Genomic DNA, 24901 nt, shown 5'->3' on the forward strand with positions numbered 1-24901 from the left:
CGCGCGCGCGAGTGAAAAGTTCAGAGACTCAAAAATTAACCGCAAGACAGTGGTTTTAAGGGGTGAAAGCTTTCTATTCGGGCAGAGTCAAGGCTAGGGAAAGAAAAAAGTATGCATGTCTAAGACTTATTAGTCTTCCAAATGAGGGCGTCCCCATTCCTTTCCAGATGCGTTTCCCGCATTGGGAAACAGACGCGCCAGGATCCGTCTCTCCGAATGCACAGGGCCACTTCGGGGCTTCAGATTTGTGTTCAGAACGGCTCCCAAGTCCTACCGCATTTTCCCTAGCCGGCGCTGCTAGGTGCTAGGTAGGTTACTCTGGGACCTGTCGTTAGCCAATTTCTTCTAAAAGTTCTCCAGGTGGATTTCAGCAATTTAAGAAAAAGGGCCCCGGGTCTCTTGCGACCTTCGTATTGCTCCTCAGGCCTCGTGGGGCAGTTTGGTCAGGATCTGCGCGCCCCTCGACGTGATGAGAACAGTGTGCTCGAATTGGGCAGACCTAAAACAACACAAGACCGAGATCAGCGAGCTCAAGCGCCGGCGGGGCAGGGATCAGCAGCTCGCCCGCGTCGTGGGACGAACCTGCCCTTCCAGGACAATTTAAAAGCAACCCGGCAGAAAGCAAACACCTTTGATTGTCCAAGGAGACCACAGTCCACGAGTCCTCCAGCACTTTAAATTCAGGGGATCCCTCGGTTACAATTGGCTCTGTAAGAAGGAAAATATTTACTGCAGTGATCTAATCAAATTCTTGTCAAACATTGTTTCAACTGATTATTAAAAAAAAAAAAAAAGAATAAGAAGGTTCTCCCCCCTCCCTCCCAGTGCTTCCCCCCACGAGTTCATGTTGTCATCTCGCAAGCGCTAATTGATGTTGCTTACATAGTATGCTACAAACGAAACAGTAGGAAGAGGAAACGCTATGGCATTCAAAAATGTATGAAATTGCCTACTTCGTAATTTTTTTAGAGAAAAAAGGGCATTTTAATCAAGACTTAATTAGGACCCTGTGGATAATAACCACCCAAACACCAGTCCCTCTTATAAATATCAGTCGGTTTTTTAAAATATTTGAATTTTTAAAACATGCTCAAAATGTTCATTAATCAGCAAATAACAATTTTCTTATTTCACTGTAATTGCTTCTCCATTAAGCCCCACAGTCAGAAATATGATGCCTTCGGGGCTTTAGGTGATTGGAATTTGGTGGTGACACCAATCACATGATCAGCCAGGAATGGGTCGACAGAGAGTATATGCCACTTGCTGACAGGGAGCAAGGGACTTAATCGCCTCTAGTTACTGGGTGTTAATGAAAGAAGAAGAAAACACCCCCCACAAAAAGGCAACACAAAAAACCAAACACTACATTATGTTGGTAACAGAATTAAAGGTTGGACGGCTGCCGTCTCCTAAATGTGTTGGTAAGTATCTGATTTAGGAAGATGGGGCTAGAGGATATTATTTAATTAGGTTTACTATGCATCTGAATTATTTCATTACACTGATTGGCTTTATTAGTCCTTCACCGGACTGCCTGGCCTAGGCCAGCGCTGCTGCTCCGTGCCAGGGAGCCCCTGCTCTCTGAAGAGGAACTTAGCACTAACCTATGGTGAACGCCATGCCTTCCTCCATGAGTAGATCGCTGTCATTCGCTGTAAGACAAAAATACAAGTGTGGGGCGTGGGGATGGGATATGGTGAAAACAGAGAGAAATGGATTAGAAGGGTTAGGCTGCACAAAAAAGTGGTCATTTTATTTTTCTTTTAGGAAGAGGTTGCTAGAATCTTGAGTGGTGGCTACCCAGGGGTTAAGCACAGGGCTCCTGGGCCCTCAGCCTCTGCATTTTCTGAGCTTGGGGTCAGGGCCCCTAGGACGGGTGCACCAAGGCTGAGCAGCCCAGGTGCTTGAGACACTTTTTGGGCTCCCCAATCTACTGTCCCCTTGCTCTGGCCACTTGCTCTGAGGTTTGCTGGCTTCCACCTCCCAAGGGAAAGAGGAAGACATCTTGGGAACTGAGACAAAGGGAGGGCAGGTTGGTAAGAGGGAAGAACAAGGGTGACCTGAAATATTTCCAGGGCTTGGCACTGGGTGGGCACTCACCTGAGAGGCCCTTTCTGCACTCTAGCCTGGGCCTCTTAACAGCTGGCTCAGGTGAAGTTCTTTGGCCTAAAGGAAGTTCTGACCTGCTGAGTGTCTAGGGATCTTTCAGGGGGTGGATTCCAGCTAGTAGTTCCTCTATGGGGCTGTTCCCACCCCCAAGCACACAGGTCAAAGCCCCAGGATCAACTTTCCTTTGGTGCTTGTCCAGGTATGCATGCCTCTTGGGGACACTCCACAGAACTGCTTCATAGTCTAACCCAAATCCCCCACCCCTTCTGGCCCACCCTTGCCTTCTCACTGTAGGGAGAACATCCAGGCAGTGAAAAACGGGAGACTCTGGGTATAATCTAGGAATCACTAAAGAGTACACACTGCTAAATACATCAGCTGTCAACGCTGTGTAGGATGTAATGAAGTTTAACCACAACAGTCAGCAGTTAGAGAAGGGAGTAGAAAAAGAAAAACAGAAAACAGTCCTATGGCATGCTGCTGGGACATTGATGCAGTGGTGTTTTGTTTTCAGTAACTTTTTCTAGACAAATATCCCTTGTGCCTTCCAGCCATCACCCTTCAGGAGAAGACAAAAAGCAAAACAAAGCTTATTTGGGGATTGAAATGGCAGGCTCTAATTCAGTAACATAGTAACATGCTGGTTAGGATTAAATAGGACCCCCCCCCCCCCCCCCCACACACACACCCTCATAGGGAATGATGACAATGTGAATTCCATGTTGCAGCAAGAGATTCAGGAGCAAAACTGCTTTATCTTGATTCCTTTCAATAAGCAGCTCCCAAACTAACTTTCTTACCATGATGCCAAATTTCTGGATGTCCATGAAAGTAAGATCCTATCCCATGTCCCACAAAATGTGGACAGACTTGCAAACCATTCTGATGAGTTATCTGGCTTTAAAAGTGACCAAACAAAATACTGAATTAAATTGGATCATTTTAAGTGCATATATAGATAAGACAAAGTCCCTTCAAAGTATTCTCTGAAAAAGAAAAAAAAAAATCAGTTCTATTTAGAGTCATATGGTAACAATTTGTTTTCATTATTCTGGAAAAATTTTATATTTTGTCACAGCTTGCAACAACTCCCTTTGGATACGTGAAGAAAAAAGATATGTAGCTAACACAATAGTTTGCTTCAATTACTTGAGTACAGCATTCAAACGAGGTCACTTTTAGACAATGAGTCTTCATGCACATATATACAGTGTAATATAACCAAGATACATGTGCAGGTAATGCAGGTCATACAAACCTGCCTGATTCATATGGAGTTTCACCAGAAGACTGTACAAATTATTACTGACTTGGGAACCAACCAGACAAAAAATTACAATCTGAAATGTGACTTCTATAATTGCTTATTCTGGTCTATTTCAGAACATCAAACATTTTATAGACACATTTATACAAAAGGTCACATCTGCTTTGTCAATATTCTTGAAGCACTTCAAAACTTTGTGATTATTTGAGATTTCTACTCAAGACCTATACGATTAACAGAATTCATAAAATATGCTTTTTAATTGCTATGATGCTTAAGAGAAGCTAGTATTGTGATTCCTAATTCTTAATGCTACATTAGTTACTTTTACATGCAAATCTTTTGGATTCCATTTATTCCATATAAGTGAAATCTTAGAATCCAACCCTAAAACCTTCACCTACAAGATTAAGGAGTTGTTTTTGAATTCAGGTGGACATGTTCATTTCTGGGAGCACCAGAAAGACAAGAATGTACATACCATGAACAATTTATATTTTCATGCAGATGAAGAGCAAAGTGCCTTAACCCTAAACATAATAATGGATTGGGATTTATAGGACTACTATTTAAATTCTTAACCAAACCAAAGTTCTTGGATCCCAAGCTAGTTTTCAGCAGCCCTTTGGTTTGGTTTACCACAAACTTAAAGGCATTTAGCAGCATCTTTATGAGCATTCCTGTCAAAATACTTTTCTCTAGACATTTTTAACCTTCATCTCCAGACCTGTAAAATGTCTTCACTTAGGCCAGGATGTCACCATAAATATCAGATGGGCAGTCTCTCATTCAGATTTAATTTCCATGTAACAGAAATAGGTGAGCTATACATGTGTTGAGGAGAGGAACGGTAAGTGAATGCTTTTCTCTCTTAATTTGTTCTTTATGGTTATACTTATTTCTGTGTGTCTTTTCACTCTGGACAGGAGGTATAACAACTTTTCCAAGTGGCTTCTATTTGACCCACACAAGTCCTGAATAAAAACTCAGGATGGAGAGTAGATAGAGACTGGAAGAGAGATTATTCAGTAAGATATGCTGATCTAGATTTTTTTTTTAAGTAAGAATAGGTCTTATCTACCCATCTACCCATTATGTTATCTATGTCCCAACAAACCTTAATAATTCTAAGAGGATTCACTATAAACTGTTCTTCTATTTTCTTTTCTTAAAAAAAAAAAATAGGCTCTAACTGATTGGCAAGCATCACAGCTACACTGTGAACGTGTGTTACAGTGGCAATCTTCATTTTAATTTCTGATGAGAGGATAGGAAGAAAGCCCACTATGAAAAAACACTTGGGGTCCCTCCCCCCTCATATCTCTCACTCCTCTTCATAAAAGAAGCTGTGCAATTACTAGGTGGCTAAAGATATCTGAGTGCTTTCTACAACAATTTACTGCCTGGATCCTGCTGAAACTTTTGGTTATAGGAGGATCATAGAATGTATGTGTCATGGATGCAAAGGTCAGAGGATTTCACAGCCATGAGGAAAGAGGAAAAGATCAGGACAAATTTCCCTCAGTTCCTTGGCTGAGTACCTGTCTCAGTGGTTGATTCTCAGGAACTAAATAAAAACTCCTGTCTGCTTTTTAGGGTCTTTTCTTTTGGGATTGGTAGTTAGCTGTTTTAACACATACTTCCTGGGACTGAATGGAATAAAATCTCATTAATGTTTCTAATTACTGATGAAAAGCATGCCCTTTCTACTATTATACTGTGTACTGTTCTTCTATTTTGGAATATAAGGGAAGCCCAAGATTAATTTACATGATTCTAAGATTTAAATCTAACTTCGGGGAGACAATCCAAGCAATCTGTAGGAGCAAATGTCTGCTCTAAAGTGAAATCAAGTACTAGAAATCCTAGTTGTGGCACAGGAAAGTGGAGCATGCAGGCTTCTCCTGACTAGTGTGTTGGGGGAAGTGGAAGTGTTGGGTGGGCAGGGGTGCCCACAAAGCATACGGTTATTCCTTAACACCAGCCATCATGGGTTGTGACCTATTTCTGAGCATGAAGGTCTTCTTGCCTTGGATATTACACAGATGAAATCTGCCTTCTTTTTGTTGAAATCTGCTAAAGAGAACTCTCCGAGTATTAGCTCTTCTGTTCTGATTTTTTCTAACTAAAAACTCTCTAAGACAGCAGCTCACTTATTTAAGTCTGAGCACATTTGGGATTTGAAGCCCTTCATATGGAATATTTGGGGAGGAGGAGAGAGACATATAAAGGAGTTTATGAACTTGAAAATTATTCTGTGTTACAGTTCATGTTTCAGGTGTGGTTTAGAGTTAAGAGAGAGATCTCTCTTAAGGAATTTCATCCTGTGACTGTTCTCTTAATTGAATTCCCTTTCATGAGATAGTTTTCCTCAACAAAAGTTTTGTCTAGATAAATTAAAATTCTTGATACATTTAAACTATATTTCATGACTAAGAATACATTCCCCAAGAGGGCAGAGGAGTACTATTTTTAAGTACACACTCTTCTAAAGGAATAAAAATGCACATGGAAATAGTTTTATTACTATTTCTATATGAATTCTATCAACAGAACTGATTTCCAAATGGTCACATCTCTAATTAAAGGATCTCAAATGGCACCTGATTTTCTAAGTCATGGAATTTTACTTAATTTTTTTCAGATTTTTATTTTAAGCAGTAGTCTTTGGATGCTACTGCTGCTGCTGCTAAGTCGCTTCAGTCGTGTCTGACTCTGTGCGACCCCATAGACGGCAGCCCACCAGGCTCCCCCGTCCCTGGGATTCTCCAGGCAAGAACACTGGAGTGGGTTGCTATTTCCTTCTCCAAGTCTTTGGATGCAGGAATGCACAAATTCAAGGATTCCCTCTAATTGAAAAGGAATGTTTAAGTACAATTAGTAATATTTTTGAAAGCCAACAACTGTTTTCCAAAAGAGGAGTACATTTTTTTTTGTTTCAAACTGGATTACAAATTACTGTATTTTTCTTACAATAGTGCTGAACTTTTATTTGAGGTTTTCTGTTTCTGAAAAGCAGGCATGATGGATTGAAATAAAAGATAATTTATTGCAATGCTTACTTTCATGTGCAGAGAGAAGCAGTGTAATTGTAATTTACAGTAGCTGTCAAGAAAAAATCCATCACAGATGACATTAAAATGACTTATTTTGCCTGAGCCACTTATTGTTTAAATGTGCATAATCTAATAGAAAGAGATTATTTTAAAAAATCTGCTTTATATTCTTCTAAATTAATATCAAAACATATACTTATGAATTAAACATTAAAAACCATTCATTGATACTTTCACCATGACATTTACAAGGATAAGTTTAAATTATTTTTGATTGAACTGTCACATATTTGTGATGCATGAATGTACACATTCAGAGTATCCTCATATGTACAGCTCATATCATCGAAGGATAATTACAAAAATACAGATTTAGAAATATTTTAACGCAAATGGAGGTACAGTGAGCATAATAACGCTGTAACCTAAAGATCACTAGACATCCCTCATAAAAAAGAAGGGCACAGGGAGAATTCTTTTAGCCAACACTTCTTCGGAGACATCATCCTATTCTTTAGGTTTCAGAGAATTTCAAAATTTCCTATAAAGATCTCCAGGTTTTGACATGATCCTACTAAAAGATGCTTGAATGTTCTTTCAGTGGTGTATCAGTAGAGAGAGGCTATGCAAACGATGGTGAATATCTTAATCGAGGCTGAGTTGAAAGATGTTTGTAAACCTTTGGTCTATAATGATTCCGAGTACTTCTGGCTTAAAGGTGGAGACTGTTTATTTACTCCCTTGAGGGTTTGCCTGAATAAGAAAAGGCGAAATAACAGATGTCCAGAAACACTGCCTTAACACATCAGAACAAATATTTGTTAGACTCGGGGCCAGTTTCCTCCTCAGAGGCAGACACAAACCGTCTAAATAATGAAATGCATTAGAGTAACGGGAAAAGTTCATTGTCTATGCTATCTTTCACATAGTTTTGTGAGTGCAGTTGTTGGGACTGATCTGGTTTTCAAAGCAGCCTGTACATGCAGATTCATTCTCTACGAAAACTGACCTTTGCATCCAGATAGCTAAAATTCAATGTCACTTTCAATTTTACTCTTCTTCTTTTTTTTTTTATGTAGCTAGAATTAATGTAGTGAATATGTAATGAAATGCATTATCCTGCATGGAGATTTATCAGATTTTCTGACTGAATGCTATGCTTTGCTAGTACTAGCTGGAGTTCACCTGCATGTTGGTGTGGCGTGTGGCTCTTTTTTGTAAAGAGTTAAGTCGTACACAAAAAAAGGGAACAAAGGTCAGCACCCAGCCGCCACTTGAATGTGAGATTTTTCTTTTTATTCCCCTTGATGTATACTAGGCTCTGTGTTATTAGTCTTAATGATGGAAAATTGTAGTGTTGATACAAATCTTTTTTTCAAAGTAGTAGGCGGGAGCTCCATTTGTTAGTAAGTTTTTTTGTGACTAAAAGCCACGGACAGTACATTTATGTAGCAGTAAAAGGCCTAGATGCTCTTTCCATAGCAGAGCTAATTATTCCTACTGTGACCTTACTGATCTAGCCTGTTCCTAGTACGTCTCATCTGCACGCCTGTTCCTCTGTGTAGATGGTGTCAGAGAATATGAAAAACCCTATAATGAAACCATTTTCATGATGGAGAAAGGCTACTGGAGTTGCACTTGCTACAAAGAGGCTCAATTATATGAGTAATTGTGATAATTTTCTACATTCATAGCCTTCAATGGGGAAAAAAGAATGAGAGCCACAAAGGAAAATTACTTTAACAAGAAAGTACAGAGAGTAAAAATGGAAGAAGAGACAAAAAAAGGGGGAAAAAAAACAGAAAAAAAAAAGTTTAAAAAATAGATCTGAAGGGAGGAATAGCGAGACAGGGAGAACAACAGAAATGCTCAAAAGCCCATGTGCAGCTGTGTTGCACAATTAAATTGAATTTTTTTTCCTGCAGTTGATGAATGTGACTACTGCAAATGTGCCTCTGTAGTTAGCTATCATTTGTTGTTCCGTGACAGGAAAAGGATAATTACCTCTCAGAGAGAATCAAAGGCTGACATGCCCTTTAGACACAGCCATGAATGCAGAGCTCGATAGAATGCTTGAATAAGAATCTAGTGTTCTCTGCCCCCTTCTACTGAAGAATAAATTTTGTTAAAATGCAAGAGCACCACCAGTAAATTTGTTGAACCCTAGGTGTTCAAAAATATGAGGTACATCTATCGACTCATCCCATTTGCAAAAATAAAACTGCATTTTGAATTCATTTCTATTATATTCATGGACAGTAAGATAGTGAGATATGCATTAAATTTCTTTTCCCAGTAGGGGTCTGATTCAACATTTCCTATGAAAGAACAGAGAGACACTATCCTTTTTTCCCAGGCTAGTTAGCCTATAATTTAAAACTGTCAAAAACACAATTTTGTTCAAAGTCTTCAATAAAAGCTTCTCCGATATAACCCAAAGAGATTTTACTAAAGTTTGATTCAGACACTGTTACAATATTTTTAAAGCCATAAATACATTTAACTGATATTTTACTGCCTTTTTTCTTAGAGTATTCGAAGGCTTACGAAGAAAAAAGGCAGCATCTTTTCAAGGTGACTAAGCCTTCCATCCTTCAGACAATTGGGAAGTATTCAATGGTTCATATTAATGAGAGCAGTACTTTAAAAGGTACTAATGTAACCATCTTTAAGAAAATATGTTACTTTTAAATGAAAACACATATTCTGCACATCTACTTCAAAACAGGGGGAAAAAAAGAGATCTAAAATAGGTAACAGATTACAAAGAAAAGTCTTGAATTCAGAAAATACACATACTCTCAAAAAGCAAGCAGAGAAGGCTGTGTGGAAAGTAAACAGTGGTTTACAGGAAAAATGAACCAGACCAAAAAAAAAAAAAAAAAGATCACCCTTTCAGGCTGTCTGCTAATCCACTAATTTGAAAGGTAAGCCTTGCTTGAGCTAATGCTTTTTATCTTTCTGTCACAGGAATAATTTCACTTCATGCCTTTATAAAATCTAGCTTTTCTCCTGTCTCCTATTCAAGATTTGAGATACTTACCTTTTCTTAGCTACTCTTCCATGTTTGGTATGAGTTTGAATATAGGAACACTACAGACCAATACGTCGAGCTAAAACTAAAGCAGTCATATGAATATTGCTTGCTGCTTCTATCAGTTTCTTTGTTGACCTGATATAATTCACTTTTTTGAAATCATTTTCTTTTTTTTAAAACTCAGGGAACAGCACTGCAGCCTGGCAGTTCACATACTGATATCAGACTGAAATGATGGTTCTGAATCATAAAACATGTCATCAACTTTACACCAAGCCACCAATAACCTTTGTACCATCTGCCAACCCTCCCTTTATTTGTCACTGTAAGGCTTACCTGATTGTGTTTCCAATGACAGAGAACGGAGCCCCCGCTCTGCAAGCCGCAATTGCTTCATCTCTACACCTCCTGGCAACCTCCACTAACTTTTTACCACATTCATCCACATTGCCCACCAAAAATGTTTTTGAGGTGTCTCCATGGTAGCCATTGTAGTAAACCTAAACACAGGCAGAAATGTACAAATATGTCCTTGTTTAAAAATCTATTCTCCTACAGTCTACCTTGCATTCCTTTATATATTTAGTAAATTCATGTGTTTCACCCTTCCAGAATTATTAAGTTTACAGAAACACGAAACAGACACACAATGATATTACAAAAGTTTAAATAAATACATGACTAGCATGGCTCTTTCAGCACTATGATTATCAATATTCTTTAACAGTTTGAGTCCTCATTTTATTTCTGAGGCAAAATTATATATGCAAAAATAGCGACCAAAGACATTGACCCATAATTACTGCAATAGGTTTAGAGAATTCAGAAGTATTTCACACAGTGGAAGGTTTCTTAAAGTATCATAAAGATACTTATCTTTTATTTACCAGTCCCACACTTGGAAGTGATAGATAATGACAAGAAGAAATAAGATAGATGTGTCAGTGTTATAACAGACAGAAGAAGAATTCAGTTCCAAGAACTGAAGTGGCTCAATATCGGAATGAAATAAGTTATAGAAAAATCCTGTCTGGAAGTGAAATCTTAATCAAATATTCCAGATAGCAGAATGTTAACAGAAAACACTATACATGGATTTTTAAAGAATCAGAATATAACAAAACAGGTTTAAGAATAAAATGACAGAAAATAACATTTTATCTGTCTTCAATGACTCAGAAGCCCTGCAGGATCTTGAAAGACACCATATTCATTATAAAAATCAATAATCACCAAACACTGTAATAAATACAGAAGGTAGAGGAGACTGGTTGAATATTGAACCTTTGATATAGCATGGAATTTGCTATTTTGCATAAATTTGTCCTATGTAATTATTTTTCACATTTCTCTTTCTCATGAAGTAGAATGCAGGAACTGTAATAAAAAAGATGTTTATCTAAGCTTTCTGTTTTAATATGCAATTAATCTGTATACTCGTCTTCAATAAAAATACTCTTGTATGCTCTGTAAGGGAGGCAGGAGAAGTCTTTATCTTCACTTTTCAAGTCAGGAAACAGAGGCACAGACAAGTGACTTGTCTAAGGTTAGTGGCAGAAAACAAGAGGCAGATCCAGGTCAATATGATGGATTCTTGGCTTCTAATCCAGTGTTTTTTCTACTATATCAAGTCACCTTGCAATACAACAGTGTTTTATATATTTATTCCCATTTGTAACCCAAGAGAGTACAAATTTTTACTTTATACACAAGAATATAACATTTATTAATAAAGAGCAATTATTAAGACAAAATTGTAACGCTGTTTCTATAGTTGCTATTTAAGTAAAAATGTATTTAAAAAATCATTATTTGCCTTTTCATATTACTTTTCGCTAGTCTGAAAATGACTACTTGAAAGATTCAATATATATGGAAATAATACTTTTGAAAGTCTGTGGCAGTTATCTATAATTATTGGTTTTATCCACAAACAATTCTTGTTTTATTCTTCATTTATTTAATTCTTCATTTATTAATAATTTAATAACATTTAAAATGTTTATTGAGCAACTATTATGGGATATCACATCATCTTTTTTTTTTAAACATTCAACTTTCAAGGGGAAGTCTATTTTCTTGTGATATATACTAGATGTAAACAATTATAAAATGTAATGAGTATTTTCTGATAAGTAATGAAGCCTTTCATTTAATAAAATATTTCATAAGAAATATAATTTCAGTTACTGACCTGCATGTTTCCTTGGTCACTTCACATTGCTCTGTGCACGTGTTTAGATGTGTTCAACTCTTTGCAACCCCATGGACTGTAGCCCGCCAGGCTCCTCTGTCCATGGAATTTCCCAGGCAAGAATACTGGAGTGGGCTGTCATTCCCTTCTCCAGGGGATCTTCCTGACCCAGGGATCGAACCCACATCTCTTGTGTCTCCTGCATTGGCAGGCAGATTCTTTACCACTGTGCCATGTGAAAAGTCCTCACATTTTGAGACACTCGAAAACATTTCACTTTGATCATTTGAATGTTAAATATGAAATTGTTTACTGAAAGTCTTCAGGAAACTTAGGAAAGGCAGAGACTATTCTCTTTGGGCACATTGGAAACAGGTGGGAAGGGCATGCTGATTTCATTGAAAGCAGCAATATTTTATTAGGGATGATTAGGTAAGATAATAAATGGATAGCCTCTAAGTCAGGTTTAATCTAAAAGAAAAGTGCATAATGAAAAATACTTTATTTCATGTATACTTTATAAAATACCTCCTTCTACATATTCTGAGCTGGAGAGAGAGCAGCAATATGTGTGGGGCAAATGTTCAGGTATTCTAAGTAACTAGGACAAAATGATATACAGAGTATCCACCATAAACGAAGTTTTGGCTATATACTAAGACAAATTGCTATGAAGAGAAAAGACTGAATTAATTTAAACAACTAAAAAGCAGACTGAACTAAACCACTGGATGCCAACCTCTACCACATTCCCACTCCCATCCACGTTTCATGACCTGGATATGAAATCATATTACTAAGAATATTTTCCCACTAATAGAGAAAATACTCCCTGAATGCTGTCTGTCTCAACTAGTTCTCAGCAGATGTTTACTTTATATTTATTTATTTGAAATATACTTATTAATCATCAGATGTATAGAATTTATGTACAATCTCCATTATCCTAAGGTACCGTTACATAATTTTTTAGTAAAACAAACTGTCAAAGCACAAATAACCTAAGTCTGAGAACTGTGAAAGGCTAAGGAAATTAGAAAAGGTTAGAGCTTGTACAGTTTGAAGTTCCTGTGTTAAATTACCTGGGGCTGTTATTTGAAAGAAAGGCTGTTAACCATTTGGTGAAAACTTAAGTTCAAGAAAGAAAAGCACTCTGCGTGTACGCTTGGAGTTCAAGGCTGTCTATACCAGAAATGGAACACAACGTTACCTTCAGGGATTTTAATAAATCTAAGGAACACTGCTAGCAAAAGAGTTTCTGTCCAAATAGACTGACACACACAGGCCAATGTAGCCCCTAATGACAGAGTAAGATAATGACAGGCCCCACTCAAAATCAGCAGGAAGAGGAAGATCAATCTTGGCAGAGTGAAGGAAAAATGCTGGCTTTCTTCGCCTTAGCTCATCTCATATATATCTAGCTTCAGCAGCTGCCCAGTGCTGTAGGGCTCTGCATTAACTACACAGTGGATCAATAACAATTACACCTTCTCAAAAACATGACACATAGCAGGATTGGGTTGACATTTCACTTAGGCCAACATTGATCTCAGTGCATCTGATTCCAGCCCTAAATTCAAGTCAGGCCTGGGTTTACTTGGAATAAACACAGCGTTAAAGACAAAAAAGGAAACCAGCTGCTTGCGTCTGGGTCTAGAAGTAAACAGCACTTCCATCGGCGCAGTTCACGTTTTCAATCCACTCTTCTTCCTGTTGCTACCAGCAATTCTGAAGTTGATCAAAGACTGTTTTTTATATGATTTACTCACCGTGACATCAATGTTGATAATATCTCCATCCTGAAGAGGTCGACTGAAACATAAACAGAAAAAAAAAATGGTGATAGATCCCAATAAAAGGAATATAAAAATAAATACCTAATGACTACAATCAGAAGCCCAATGAGTAGTGACGATAATTCAGAGTGGAGAAGGATTGAGTGGAATAACTGTATCTAATCTTTAATTTATATTAGTCATATCATTTTTACTAGAAATACATAATATGAACATGCAGCATCACTGTTTAAAAATCTACTTATTCTCAACAAAATATACTTATTATTACCTTAATTTCGCAAAGAGCCAAAACAATAGTGGATGGTAAAAGAAATATTTAATGTACAACCACTTTTTCAGATTACATATTGCTTTAACAAACATTAAATGGTGGTATTATGTCCATTTAGAAACAAAATACTTCAAAATTGTGTCTTTACCATAATCGGTTTCAAAAGTTTGCAGGCAGGTTTCAATTAAACTATAGTGTCTTTCAACATACATTACAGATCTTAGTTTCACGTTTCAGTTTCCAAAGGAACAATATGTTATTAAGCAATGAATACCTGTCAGGAATACCATGACAAAGCACGTTGTTTACAGAGGTACAAACAGATTTTGGAAACCCTCCATAGCCTAGAGGTGAGGGGTAGGCATCATGACTGATTATTTCCTGATGAACAAGAGCATCTATCTCTTCAGTTGTCATGTCAACCTGAAATATTAAATAAAGAAACTGTGAAGCGACAGTTGGAGAGATCTCCTGTATTTATTGACTGTGCCTATAGCTACAGCCCTTCCAGATGAGGTTGTACAAATTTACTGTGATAAGCTTGTGATACAACATTTTAATTAATTATGATTAACACCAAAATCCTAAACTGTGCCTTTCTGACAATTGTTTGGGTATATGGTGGTGTTATGGGCTATTAGGAAATGGCCATTTTAAACTCTAAGATCCTTTCAATCATTTGTGAATCATTAAATGACAGGATTCCTTTTTAGCCTGGAGATTTCAAAAGCACGTTCTGAGGCAACTCCTTCCTCTTCCTCAATAGGTTAGTGGCTTCGGCTGATCAAGGCATATAAATTGTCAAAAGGATCGTCAGTTGAGGTGACAAACCTTGAAAAGTAGGTTGACCCATGCCTTTTTATCCCAGCAAAACATTACGTGGGTTTTGCAGTGATGGCATGGAGGTTATGGATCATCATCTGAAAAAATTAGTTTGATACATTTTGTAGAGATTCTGGTTCACTGATCTTGATTTCTTTCATACCAAAACAAATCAGTGTGTTTTTAAAAATATTTTTCCCTTACTAGAAGATACCCAAATTGCTCCCAAACTAAAAGAAAACTAAAATCAAGTTTTGTGGGCACATAAACACTGTCTCCATAAACTCATATATTATAAGTAAAAGTCTAAAACAAGATCTTTTATTGAAAATTAACATTCCTTCAACTGTTTTCTTTATGTTATTTTATATTCACATTATGGTTCATTGATAACAAGTCTATCACACAGATGTTACACCAAGTGTTTCATATTTGAGTCTCATTTCCTAAATGCAGCCCACCTTTTGGAAACGATAGGCTGGTATTTTCTTTTATGATCCTTACATAGCAGGATTCAGATTCAGTTTCAGATTATTCTGAAAGACCTAAATCTTATAGTAAGATAGTTGCATACAATTACATTGCTGAATTACCTACAGCTTGGTGTGTCTGGTCTGATCTTTCTTTGCAGAACCAATGCAAGAAAATAGGAGCCAAAGTATGAGGCAAAGCAACTCTTCAGGCACAAGAAATAATGTGGGGAATAAAAGCAGAAATTACAGGCAGGAATAAGAGGGCAGAAGTCAAAGCTGTCTGTCATGGAGCAACTTGGATAGGCTGACTGAGCTCAAGCCTATCTTCAGAATTCTGCTACTTAACATTGACTTTGGATTTTAAATTATCTTTTGAATAAACAGAAAATACACAATTCCTGTCCCCTATCCCAAGGTTTTACTTAATTTTTAACAAATTAGATGTGTACAAAAGAAGAGATAAAGGAAATAAGGAAAAGCGGGGAAGGTCTGCTGCCCTTTATGCAAGTCTTGCGAGGCTTCGTGAGACGCCACCTTTAAACTCTTCCCGGCCAAGAGGAGGACATGTCGGGCCAGCTGACAAGCCTGGAGAAGCCCTTGAATCTGATCTTCATTCTTAACTTCTATGCTGTCTCCCCAGTCGGGTACAATTCCTGTCGTCACATAGTCTGGCTTCTTTATGTGCTTGAGGAAAAAGGATTGAAAACGAAGATCAGAACCCAGCGCACGACAATGGGATCATTTTTTCGCACACAGCCTCCTGCTTCATGGAGCTCTGCCCTTCCTGCCGGAGCACCGACCTCCGAAGCCAGCACAACAGACCCTCCAGGCTGCCCCCGGTTCCTTCCCCTGCCCTTTTGAACTTAACGTGGCCTGTTAGTGCTGCCTCTGGATGGTCTGTTAACCTTACTGGTGCTTTGAGTCACACTGGACTGAAGGAGACTTCTGGTCAAAACAAACAGGAGTTTTCTTTTCTTCCTCCTCCAACCCTCTTAGAATTGCTATTGATGACAAATAGCACCCAGTTCCCCAACCGCCAAATGGTTAATTAAGAGTGCTTTCATCTCCTCGACACAAAGATAAAATTTATGCAAAGGGTAGCCCACAACACCCTCTCCCAATGAATGTATGTAAAAGGCAGACTGTCAAGTTCATGGATGCCTATCAAATACACACTTCCCCTACATGTTGCAACTGTACCCAAACTAAGAAGGAACTAGAGGACAAAACAAAACAGCTCTTTTGCCTTTTCCTTTCTTTTCCCCCAAGTACATAAAAAATACTTTGCACACTTTCATAATTTGTCAAAAACAAACTCCTTCCTCCTCTGAAACTCAAAATGTTCAACTCTGACCACCCTTGGAGAACCTTCTCCCTCACTAACTTAAATCCATGGGCGGTATTCAGCAAATAAATACTGTCTCACACACAGAGCTCCTTTCAGACCCAGGTTTTGCACAGCTCTTTACCAACTATTTATGGCAACAGCTACATAAGTTTTGTTGAACAGCACCCAGTAAGGCTACACAGACTTTGGGGACAGGAAGCTGAGGGAGATAACACTATTCAATGAACATCACAGCAACTCTGGAAGGGCTAAGGTTAGGGCTCTGTGCTTTGTGAACTGCATCACACAGGATTTAAGGACCTTCACTTATCCCTGTGTTCAGATGGGCCTTTCTGACACAGGTAACATCACCACTTGGGCTGCCACAGCCAAGCGTGGAGTGAGCATCTTCCCTCTGGCTTCGGTACCAGTGCCCACAAAGCACTCCCATCTCCACAGCCCCGCCTCCTCCTGGCTTTGCAATCTGGCCAGGTTACAACCACAGGCAGAAGGGCTGTTGGCTTGTCACTGAAATTCTAAAACAATACATTCACCTCTCTGGAGACTTCTTTTTTGTTTTCTACTAAGGAAATACCAGAAACATACTCTGGGCTCTGGTGGCCTGTCTTGTCAGCCCTTGTCACAAAAATGAGCCACTCACCTTCAGGGAGTATGATATACTTAATGTTGATTTACTACCCTGCAAAAAAAGTCATAGAAAGAGGGAAAGCAGGTGATTTTCGTGGCAAATCTTTATTTCTTTCAGCTATTCTCACTCTTCCTAATTGATCCCCACACCTCCTTTACATTGCATCTGGAAAAATGGATAGATTGTCTTTCACAGAACTATACTCTCTGAAAAAAATCAAGAATGCTTTGAGACAAGATGTTTTATTTAATTTACTCTAAAGGGCAATTGAAAGACAGCATTAATAGTAACACAGAAAATGTAACAGCAAGCTTTAGGAAAAAAACGCCTAGTGTATTGGTTTCAAGGAATCTTTCTTAAATGATTCCAACTGTTGTCAAAAAATTTTTTTTTAAAGTTAAAGAAACTATATACATAGAATCTTATCTTCATGGTAGAAATTTAATATGGAAAATTTCATGATAGAAATTTAAATTCTAAAGAACTAAGCAGTTAGAAGCTCAGTGCCTTATTTTAAAAAGTGAATATTATAGAACTGCAGGATGTTAACACTTCCCAAACCACAGTTTTATATCACAGACTAAGTTTAAAAATTATAATTCAGATGCCTCAGAAATCAAAGGCGCGAAAACACTCCATGGCTTCTGCAGTTAACCTTTATCTTGGCTGGAAAAAGCAACAGATAATAGGCAATGCAGTACCTTCGGGACTGGATGAGCTGAAGAAACTGCAGCCGGCAAAACTATACTGTGGGAAATCTCTCTTTGTCTCCGGAAAAAGAAATTTCTTCTTTGTTGACTGGTTGACTGTGTGTGTAAGTAGATATGATTGAGTGGTGACGAGAAAATCCTATGACAACCTGGGAGCAGAAATAGACGTATGTTAAGCAAAAAAAAAAAAAAAAAAGTACTTATTGCTACATTTTCAGTTGTTTCGTCACTGTCCATTAAATCATGATAATAATCCTTTATTGGTTCAAAAACGAAAAAGCTCCAAACAGAAAGGAAAGCAGTGATATTCTGAGTTCTACTACAATAGTAGTACAGCATATTTATTAGCTAATGCTCTGTTTACTTAAATGTTTGACAATGGGAAACTCTATCCTAGTGGGAAACAAACATATAGAAACGTCTGCTGAACACCAGGTCTATCAAAAGAGCAATTTGTGCTGTGGTACCTTAAACGCAGCCGTGTCCAGGATGACCCTAGATTCAGGGCACTGTTTGGGTGGCTTTATATTCTTTAAGGTCGTTTTCCTTTCACGAATCCTGGACAAATTGCCAGCTGCACGTTTTTGCCCTCGATAGGATTACTACTCTGTGTTAAGTTCATGTGCAGCGAGGCATTATACTGAAATTCACTGTAATGAATGCTCAAGTCAGATAAAGACTAAATAGTAAAAATGTAGGGTGCAACCCTGAAAACACATGAATGTAGGCTCCAAAAGTACCCACAATAGGAATTTAGAAATATCTATCAAAATTTTCAATGCACATATCCTTTGACTCGTCGGCTCATCTCCTAGGACTCTACCATATGTAGTGATGGAAGTGTGACGATGAACCGCAGCACTGTTTGTGGTAGATAAAAATGAGTGATAATCCAAATGTCCATCCGTAGGGGACTGGTTAAATATACTACGGTAAATCTACACAACAGAAGGCAGAGAAGTAGAGAGATATTAAAGAGAAAAAGCTAAATCATCTCTGCATATTGATATGGGAAGAGGTCACAATATATTGCTAGGAAATGCTGAGCAGTATGTATGAAAAACTCATTAAGGTAAAAAGAGCTTATGCATTTATATAAGTTTGTATATGCCTGTAAAATTTCTGAAGATTGATATTCATCAGATTCTGGGGCATCTGATTGGGGCTGGGGTGGGAAGGAAGACTTCCTGATCCATTCTATTTTCTCTAAACCAATAGACTTTTAGGATCATTCACTTGCATTATTTTTATAATTAAAACAGTAGTTTAAATCTCCCTTACATGCCATAATTGCATGTCAGGGGCTGGCAAACTACAATCCAAAGGGCAAATCCAGCCTGCTTCCTGTTTTCATAGAGCCAACAACTTGAAAATGATTTTTATGTTTATGAATGGTTGAAAAAAAATCATAAGAAAAATCCCATTTTATAACATGAAATTATGCAAAATTCAAACTTCAGTGCCCATAAATCCATAAATAAAGATTTACTGGAACATAGTTGTACTCATTCACTTATAATTAGTCATGACTGCTTTTGCACAACAGTAGCAGAGTTGAATAGCTGTGACAGAGAACATGTGGTTCACAAAGCCTAACATATTTACTACCTGCCCCTTAGAAAAGAAGTTTGTCAAACTCCTGATCTAGAGAACTGGTTCTCAAAATGTGATACCCAGACCAGCATCTGAGTATCACATGGGGAAAAGATACAAATTCTTGGGCCCCTCCTCAATTTACTGACCTAAATTGTGGGATGAATTCAGCAATCTGTGTTTAACAAACCCTCACCCAGGGTGATTCTCATGCATACTAAAGTTTCAGAATTACTGGCCTAGACTAATGGAAACACAAATTACAGGTAAGTATTGGCCCCAAAACTCAAGATCTCTAAGTGAACTGGAAAAAAGGCACAGATGCAAACAGACTCCAGTGGTCACTGATTCAGTTTCATAGTAGAAAGTTAGTCACTCAGTGATGTCTCACTCTTTTGTGACCCCTTGAACTGCAGCCCACCAGGCTGCTCTGTCCTTGGAGTTCTCTAGGGAAGATTACTGGAATGGGTAGCCATTTCCTTCTCTAGGGGATCTTCCCCACCCAGGGATTGAACCCAGGTCTCCAGTATTGCAGGAAGATTCTTTACCGTCTGAGCCACCAGGGAAGCCTGTCCGTGTCCTAAGTTTCACTCAATTATGTTCTTCCAGAAAGCTGAATATAATATTGTTGAATAAAACTTCCAGAGCTGTTTCAGGTATTGTATTTTAAACAATATTTTGAACAATTCCAAATACCAGCCAAAATACTGCCAGGAATATCACCTTTGTTTGACAGAGGCAGATACATATTCCCTAAAGTTTGTAAAGTACAGTATTTCCCTAAAGACACCACCACCATCCCCAGGGGTGTGAACTGGTCTAAGAGGGGGCAGGGCAGTTTCCTAGTAAAAGCAGATAGCTAGAAATCAGAAGCCTGGACTTTTGTCTCAGCTCTACTACTTCTCAACTGTGTGGGCCTGAGCAAGAATCTTGTTTTCAGTCTCAAGTGAGAATTAATTGGAATAAAGTATGTGAAAGTGCCTTACATTTAGTAGATGCTCAAAAAACAGTAGTTCCTTCAAGAATACTGAAAAAGCAAAATGAGAAAGAAACTATGGGCTTCACTATAGCTTCCAGTACTGAGAACTTAATGGTGGTTCTTCAGCTGCTAAGTGGTGTCTGAGATGACTGTTTGCGACCCCATGAACCAAGCATGCCAGGCTTCCCTGTCCTTCCCTATTCCCAGAATTTGCTCAAATTCATATCCATCGAGTCAGTGATGCCATTCAACCATCTCACCCTCTGCCACCCTCATATCCTTCTGCCCTCAATCATTCCCAGCATTGGGGTCCCCTCCAATGCTCTTCACATCAGGTGGCCAAAGTATTGGAGCTTCAGCTTCACTATAAGTCCTTCCAAAGAATATTCAGGGTTGATTTCCTTTTAGGATGGACTGGTTTGATCTCTTTGCTGTTCAAGGGACTCTCAAGAGTCTTCTCCAACACCACAGTTCAAAAGCATCAATTCTTCAGTGCTCAGCTTTCTTTATGGTCCAACTCTTATATCCATTCATGACTACTGGAAAAACCATAGCTTTGACTAGACAGACCTTTGAGAGCAAAGTGATGTCTGCTTTTTAATACGCCGTCTAGGTTTGTCATAGCTTTTTCACTGAGAACTTATTATGTATCAATTACTGCACTAGGCCCTTTACATATGTTAGCTCATTGACCTTCATGAGAACCATGCAAGTTGTGACCTGTTATCACTGCGCTCCACAGTCGAAGATGTGGAGGTACACAAAGGTAAATAACTCCCCCCCAGAGTGCAAAGCTGAGGGGACACAGGTCAGTTTGCCTTCATAAAGTATAATCCTCTTCCACGCATAAGAAACATGAGCTAACAACACACAAGGAAACACTCTGAAAATGTAAAAGTCATCCGAAAACTATTAAAAGTTACTACTTTTTTTTTTTTTCAAAAAGTGGTGATGGGTTGGCCTAATCCATCGTCTTTCTCAAGCCAAACTCCCTTTGCTGACCAGATACTTGCTGCAGGGAGGTGACTGACAGAGGTCTGGCTGGACAGTCTGTGAACTGTTGTTGTCGTTCAATTGCTCAGTCATGTCCGAATTTTGCGACCCCATGGACTGCAGTATGCCAGGCTTCCCTGTCCTTCACCATCTCCCAGAACTTACTCAAACTCATGTGCATTGAGTCAGTGATGCCATCCAACCATCTCATCCTCTGTCATCCCCTTCTCCTGCTGCCTTCAGTCTTTCCCAGCATCAGGGTCTTTTCCAGTGAGTCAGCTCTTCCCATCAGGTGGCCAAAGTATTGCAGCTTCAGCTTCAGCATCAGTCCTTCTAATGAATATTCAGGGCTGATTTCCTTTAGGATTGACTGGTTGGATTTCCTTACAGTCCAAGGGACTCTCAAGAGTCTTTGCCAACACCACAGTTCAAATGCATTAGTTCTTCAGCACTTAGCCTTCTTTATGGTCCAACTCTCACATCCATACATGACTACTGAAAAAACCATAGTTTGACTATACTGATCTTTGCCAGCAAAGTAATGTCTCTGCTTTTTAATATGCTGTCTAGGTTGGTCATAGCTTTTCTTCCAAGGAGCAAGCATCTTAATTTCATGGCTGCAGTCGCCATCTGCAGTGATTCTGGAGCCCAAGAAAACAAAGTCTGTCACTGTCTCCACTGTTTCCCCATCTATTTGCCATGAAGTGATGGGACCAGATGCCATGATCTTTGTTTTTTGAATGCTGAGCTTTAAGCCATTTTTTTCACTCTCTTCTTTCACTTTCATCACGAGGCTCTTTAGTCTGTGGATACAGAATGGAAAATCTGGATCCCAGCTATCACCAAGGAAAGGCTCAGGTGTAATCAATCCATGATTCTGGGTTCCCTAACTGCATCCCTAGGTAGGACCAAAGTTAAGCTCCCAAATGTTTCCCTTATGAGAAAAGCATGTATTATGATGACTATTAATGATGGTAAGACTAATAAAAATAGTAACAGTGGTAGTGGTGAACACTTCATAGCCAGTTTCTGTAATTAAGCAGAGTGCTGGGTGCTCCACACACATTGAGTCTTGCCAATGCTGTTGGGGAGGGGACAGCTGTTGATGTCACTACTTCATGGTTGAGGAACCAAGACACACCTCTGGCAGCCCCAGCTAGAGTCCTGGAAGTCCCAATCCAGGGCTGGCTCTGCTGCTCCAAGCTGCCTTTCAACAGTGTGTACAGGTTCTAGTAGCTGGCATGCTTGGCTAGAAAGTATGTTTTTTCAGGGACTCAATTTCAAAGAAATTTTTTTTAATCATGAAAAAAATAAACATCATGAGACCAGCCAACATTCAGAAAGAACGTATTTTTCATGAAAAGTCTTGGAATTGATCTAACCGGGAGGCATTGCAGTAGTGAGAATAATACAAGCTTTGAAGTCAGACAGATCTTGAGTCACCAAAACTTCTGAGCCCCACTTTCTTTACCACTAAATGGGAACAGTAGTGCTTTCCTCACCACAAGGCTATTGTGAGAATTGGCAGAAATAACATTATCCTCAAACCATCTTTAAAAAGTAGGCGCTCTATGGGGGAATTCCCTGGTGATCTAGTAGTTAGGATTCTAGGCTTTCACTGATGTGGCCTGGGTTCAACCCCTGGTGGGGGAACTGAAATCCCACAAGCCATACAGTGTGGCCAAAAAAACAAGGAGGTGCTCCATAAATGTTTATGTCTCTTCCTTTCCCCTCTCAACACTCAACATGTTTACCTTAGGCCTCAAAATGTGTTTATTATTTTATTTGACAATTACTTATTGAGCTCCTCCTGGGCTTCCCTGGTGGTTCAGCTGGTAAAGAATCTGCCTATAGTGTGGGAGACCTGGCTTCCATCCCTGGGCTGGCTTCCCTGGAGAAGGGAACGGCTTCCCACTCCAGTATTCTGGCCTGGAGAATACCATGGACTGTATAGTCCATGGGGGTCGCAAAGGGTCAGACACTTCTAAGTGACTTTCACTACCGAACTCCTCCTATATGTCCTGCTTTAGACATGAGGTAAACGAAGTGACAAAGTCCCTCTCTGGGTGCTCACATTCTGTGGTGAGACACAGGCAAGACGCAAGCCAACAAATACATTCAATTATATCAGACGGTGATATTCTTGATGAAAAATCGGCCCAAGTGACACAGCACTGGAGCTAGAGATCCTGTTCCTGGACCTGCCAGGAACTAAGTGTGTGACCCTGAGCAGTAACTACAGTGGACACTGGCTGAGAGCTTACTTGTGCCAAGCTCCGTGCTGAGCACTTCACAGACACTACCCACCGCTACAGAAGACTCGAGCTTTCCGGATAGCTCATCGGTTAAGAATCGCCTGCCAGTGCAGGAGACGTCAGGGATGCAGTTTGATCTCTAGGTGGACAAGATCCCCTGGAGAAAGAAATGGCAACCCACTCCAGTACTCTCGCTTGGGAAATCCCATGGATAGAGGAGCCTGGTGGGTTACAGTCCATGCGGTCGCAAAAAGGTGAACATGACTGAGCACTGAGCACGCATGCGCAGAAGACATTAAAGGGAGGGAGCTGAGCTTCATAATCCTTGCGGTCTCTTTCAGCTCTGACAGTCGTGCCTTCATTTGGTGGCTTCTGACTTCTGTCATGCTACAATCCCGGCCATGGGATGATATGGAATCTGATCAATTGTATGATTCATGAAGGTTTTTTTCAATGCAGCTGATAACATTAAAGAGAAAGCACCTTCATCAGTATTATCAAGTAGACAGTCATTACAGGGGGAATCTTTCCTATGTCCTTAAACTCAAGGCATGAAGTCATCAGGCCTCTACTAGGATATCTGAATGAGGCTTTTGAGATATTCATTTCTAAAATGAACAGCGTTGCCAACATACCTGTTCTGCTAAATAATGAGCTCGCTGCCAAAAAAGAGGCAGGCACCCCCCACACACATACACAAAGGACTTAAACACTGGGAACATAGCCTGAACATATCCAGTCTGTTGACAATTATGGTTTTGCAAAGTACTCAGCAACTCTACTTTCATAAGATATTTTTTATTGGAAGCAAAACCTTTTCTTTCAATCTGATAAAAGATACCCTATAAATGTTGTCACAAAGTAACAGGATAATAAGGTACCATACTGTGTTTATTCCACTAACTATTCATTACAAACCAGAAAAAATACCAATTTAGTGTTTTTACAGGTGAAATGAAGAAATGGTCTTACATCAATATGTGCCTTTAGAAGATAATGGCTCTCCAATTAATGTGGCATAAAAATGGGGGGGGGAGATCCCTAACTTTGCTTATCATAGTGTAATTAATAAATAGCAACTGGGCTTCCCTGGTGACTCAGCGGTAAAGAATCCACCTGCCAATGCAGGAGACACAGGTTCAATCCCTGATCCGGGAAGATCCCACATGCCGGGGAGCAACAAAGCCCATGGGGCATGACTACTGAAGCCTGCTTGCCCTAGTGCCTGTGCTCTGCAGCAGGGGAAGCCACCATGATGAAAAGCCCTGGCGCCACCACTAGAGAGTAACCCCCACTCGCCACATCTAGAGAAAAGCCCGCACAGCAACAAAGATACAGCACAGCCATAAATAAATAATTTTAAA

At 39.2% G+C, this 24901-nt stretch overlaps 1 protein-coding gene across 2 annotated transcripts in view; it reads right to left on the minus strand.

Annotated features, from left to right (window-relative positions):
* Positions 1-49: 49 nt before the first annotated feature.
* METAP1D (methionyl aminopeptidase type 1D, mitochondrial) overlaps positions 50-24901 on the minus strand; it is a 76892-nt gene continuing 52040 nt past the window's right edge. Inside the window, exons 2-10 of one of the 2 annotated variants that reach the window (XM_027557655.1) lie at positions 17709-17866; positions 15566-15715; positions 14011-14159; positions 13436-13478; positions 9809-9972; positions 2913-3010; positions 1608-1655; positions 630-708; positions 50-499 (exon numbers count right to left, since the gene is read on the minus strand). In XM_027557655.1, the coding sequence (XP_027413456.1) occupies positions 421-499; positions 630-708; positions 1608-1655; positions 2913-3010; positions 9809-9972; positions 13436-13478; positions 14011-14153 (654 nt within the window). In that variant the 5' untranslated portion in view covers positions 14154-14159; positions 15566-15715; positions 17709-17866 and the 3' untranslated portion in view covers positions 50-420. The remainder of the gene's footprint in view (positions 500-629; positions 709-1607; positions 1656-2912; positions 3011-9808; positions 9973-13435; positions 13479-14010; positions 14160-15565; positions 15716-17708; positions 17867-24901) is intronic. The other variant, XM_027557650.1, reaches the window with a different exon arrangement.

This window comes from Bos indicus x Bos taurus, chromosome 2 (genome assembly GCF_003369695.1).
Source record: "Bos indicus x Bos taurus breed Angus x Brahman F1 hybrid chromosome 2, Bos_hybrid_MaternalHap_v2.0, whole genome shotgun sequence".
In the NCBI taxonomy this organism is placed as follows: domain Eukaryota; kingdom Metazoa; phylum Chordata; class Mammalia; order Artiodactyla; family Bovidae; genus Bos; species Bos indicus x Bos taurus.